This window comes from Triticum aestivum, chromosome 3D (assembly GCF_018294505.1).
Source record: "Triticum aestivum cultivar Chinese Spring chromosome 3D, IWGSC CS RefSeq v2.1, whole genome shotgun sequence".
NCBI classification, from domain to species: domain Eukaryota; kingdom Viridiplantae; phylum Streptophyta; class Magnoliopsida; order Poales; family Poaceae; genus Triticum; species Triticum aestivum.
The window spans coordinates 198,237,051-198,239,987 of NC_057802.1; the positions used below are offsets into that span (position 1 = coordinate 198,237,051).

The 2,937-nt window shown below is 51.5% G+C and overlaps 1 protein-coding gene across 1 annotated transcript; it reads left to right on the forward strand.

Moving 5' to 3' along the window:
• Nucleotides 1–1,314: 1,314 nt before the first annotated feature.
• Nucleotides 1,315–2,227, forward strand: LOC123074474 (putative E3 ubiquitin-protein ligase SINA-like 6). Its single transcript, XM_044497316.1, has 2 exons — nucleotides 1,315–1,380; nucleotides 1,532–2,227. Exons 1-2 carry the CDS (start codon nucleotides 1,315–1,317, stop codon nucleotides 2,225–2,227), a joined length of 762 nt encoding a protein of 253 aa, XP_044353251.1.
• Nucleotides 2,228–2,937: the final 710 nt, after the last annotated feature.

The window sequence follows — 2,937 nt, forward strand, 5'->3', positions numbered from 1 at the left end:
CCGTCTCGGTGTAGTCTAGTCACTTGTTGAAATCTCTAGAAGGGCAAATACTCCTTTCTGGTTTACAGGGCTATACTAGCAAGTAGTTGTACGTACTAGTACAATAGTGGGCTCACATAGCAATTTTGTCTCATGCAAGAGCCTGGCTATATGCGTGCTCCAATGTTCGCAACTGCAACGTTCGGTTTGCGCTTGGCTCTTCGCCTCTTCGAGAAGACGAACAATGATGTTACTACTACTGCTTCTACAGTGTCGAATCCACTGCTGCATGTCCGTCCACCGCGAGCGGGACGGATAGCTTGTTGTAGAAGTACTACTAAGCAAAAGCCTGTCCTCGTTTGCGAGCAACCGCGCGCATGGGTGAGGGAGAAGGCGTGTAGTAAAATCAAGCTTCTCCTCGTTGTACGAGTTGACGCGACACATCATAGCACTGGCCCCACATGCTTGCCTCTAAACTTGGCTGAAAGACCCGCAGTGTACAATATATTTGCTGCAACCTCTAACATTTACCCACCACAAATTAAAATATATGTGGCCGTATGCATCGTTCTGATGCAGAGGCCGGGGAGTCCCCCCTTTTCGAAAAAAACAAATTAAAATATATATTCCTGTCTTGACCAGATGAGCGTGCAAACTACAATCACCAGGGTGTCAGGTAGGGCCAGAAGACTATTTTAATTTTTTTAAAACTTCGAGACGGCCACATAGCATGGAGCCGACCCCAACGATTTTAAGCTTACAGGCACGGTACACGCTATCCTAGACTACTCTACACATGAAACTGCCACACGAGCGTCCGGGCTGCGCTTGGCTCTTCGCCTCTTCGGGAAGTCGAACAATGATGGAGTACTACTGCACTGGAGGAGTACTACAGTACGCTTCTGGCCATCTGACACCGATTGAACTGCTGCATGTCCACCGCGTGCGGGAGGGAGAGCGTGTAGCGAAAGCTTCTCCTAGTCTTGCCAGCCACCACGCTCATGGGCGAGGGAGGGACGCTCCTGCCTTTGCGTGTATGACAGGTGGGCCCGACAGGTGTGTGGCCAACCTGTCATACAGCCAAAGGCAGGTGCAGTTAAGTCCGCGAGGGAGAGGATAATCAAACTTCTCGTTGATGTACGAGTTGACGCGACACATCAAAGCACTGCACTCGATATATTTCAATAATTTGCGTTTACCGATGCATTAATTACAACGCATGCATGCATGCCGTGACTCTCCTTTTGATACTTGCATGTGTTGATTTAATGCACCTTGAAGTAGTATAAAATATGTGACGGTAAAGCTTTGTAATACCCCGGCCCAAGTCGAGAGATGGTTGTGCACGAGGAGGGCGAGATCATGCAGACCGAACAGGACCCGACGATGGAGCTCTCTAAGGTCTCGATGGACCTCACCGTGCTCCACTGCCCCTTGTGCCTCCGCCCCTTGACGCCTCCAGTGTATGAGGTTCGAATACACCTCGTCCGTTCGGCTGATTGAGCAAGGTGCAGGTTTCTTGATTGATGTGCTGTTCGATTGATTTCTGCAGTGCAAGGGAGGGCACCTGGCCTGCGCGGACTGCCGCGTCGAGCGCCCCGGGAACCAGCGGCAGTGCCAGAAGTGCGAGCGCGGCGGTGGCTTCGACGTGCGGAACACGGCGGTGGACTCCGTCCTTTCGTCGGTGAGGGTGGAGTGCCCGCACGAAGGCTGTGGGCTCTACGTCACTTACCACAAGCTCGCCGATCACCAGAGCGTGTGTCCGCTCGCGCCCTGCAAATGCCCCGTGCCCGTCTGCGGCTACGAAGGCCCGCCGCCGGCGCTCTACCACCACATCAGCACCGCGCATCCCATGCCCGTGCACAGGATCCAGTACGGCAAGGTGCTCCAGCTGCAAGTGCCACTGTCGGAGCCACGGCTCTTGCTGTTCGCGGAGGAGGACCGCCGCGCGTTTTTCTTGGTCGGCGGCGTGCTCGACATCGGCGCGCCTATCGCCGTGTCGGTCGTCTGCATCAGAGCGGGGGCGTCCCCACTGCCGCACTACGTGGCCAAGCTGTGGGCGAACGGCCCGCCGGGGGAGCCCAAAGGCACGACCGACGCCGTCAAGGTGGAAATGGAGGTGACAAGCAGCAAGGATCCCGGCGACGTCGACGTGCAGGAGCTGACCTTCTTGACAGTTCCGCCCAAGCTGCTGGCCGGGGCTAAGCTTGTGTCCCTCCACATTCAGATTGACAAGCTCACGTCCTAAATGTTTCTACAGTGCCTTCTGTTTATCTTAGTAATATGCTAATATAGGGATTACCTTGGTCTACTTTAGCTTAAGAAATGGTGGGTTTTGGTGGCGATGCAGCAATTACTTCGACATCAGATCAGTAATTTCCAACAGTCGAACGGATATTTTGTGTCTGTTGGATATAAAGTTCCTTTGGGTAAGAAGTACTACTTGTCATCAAAATGGATAAAAGGAGATGTATGTAGACGTATTTTAGTTCTAGATACGTCCCTTTTTATCCATTTTGATGACAAGCACTCCCTCCGTTCCACAATACATGCCTTCCATTTGTCAAAATATAGATGTATCTAGACATGTTTTAGTATATAGGTACATCCATGATAGAGCCAATCGGATGGTTGAGAACACTACAATTCGTAGCTACAGATGCGTGTGTGACTCCCAGATGCAGAGGCCGGGGGTCATCATCCTCCTTTTCGAGAAAAAACAGACGCGTGTGTGAGAGCTCGCCACGCGGCTATTCCTGTCGAACGCCCCATTAACCGTAAGATATGTATACGACGGTGCCAGTTATTGCACGTACACAGCAGTACTCCCTCCTTTCCGGTTTATAGGGCTTAATTCAAAAATCTCACCAACCAAGATGGTGAGTGGTGGAATATTTTTTGTAGTTTGCAAAAGCACCTAATTAATGCTCTTGTTTTTCTCAAAAAATTATGTTTATC

Bases quoted from the DNA above. Each gene is read 5' to 3' on its own strand.
- LOC123074474 (XM_044497316.1), top strand. From the start codon at position 1,315: ATGGTTGTGCACGAGGAGGGCGAGATCATGCAGACCGAACAGGACCCG. The intron at 1,381-1,531 runs GTCTCGATGGAC...TGATTTCTGCAG, and splicing joins CGACGATGGAGCTCTCTAAG to TGCAAGGGAGGGCACCTGGC.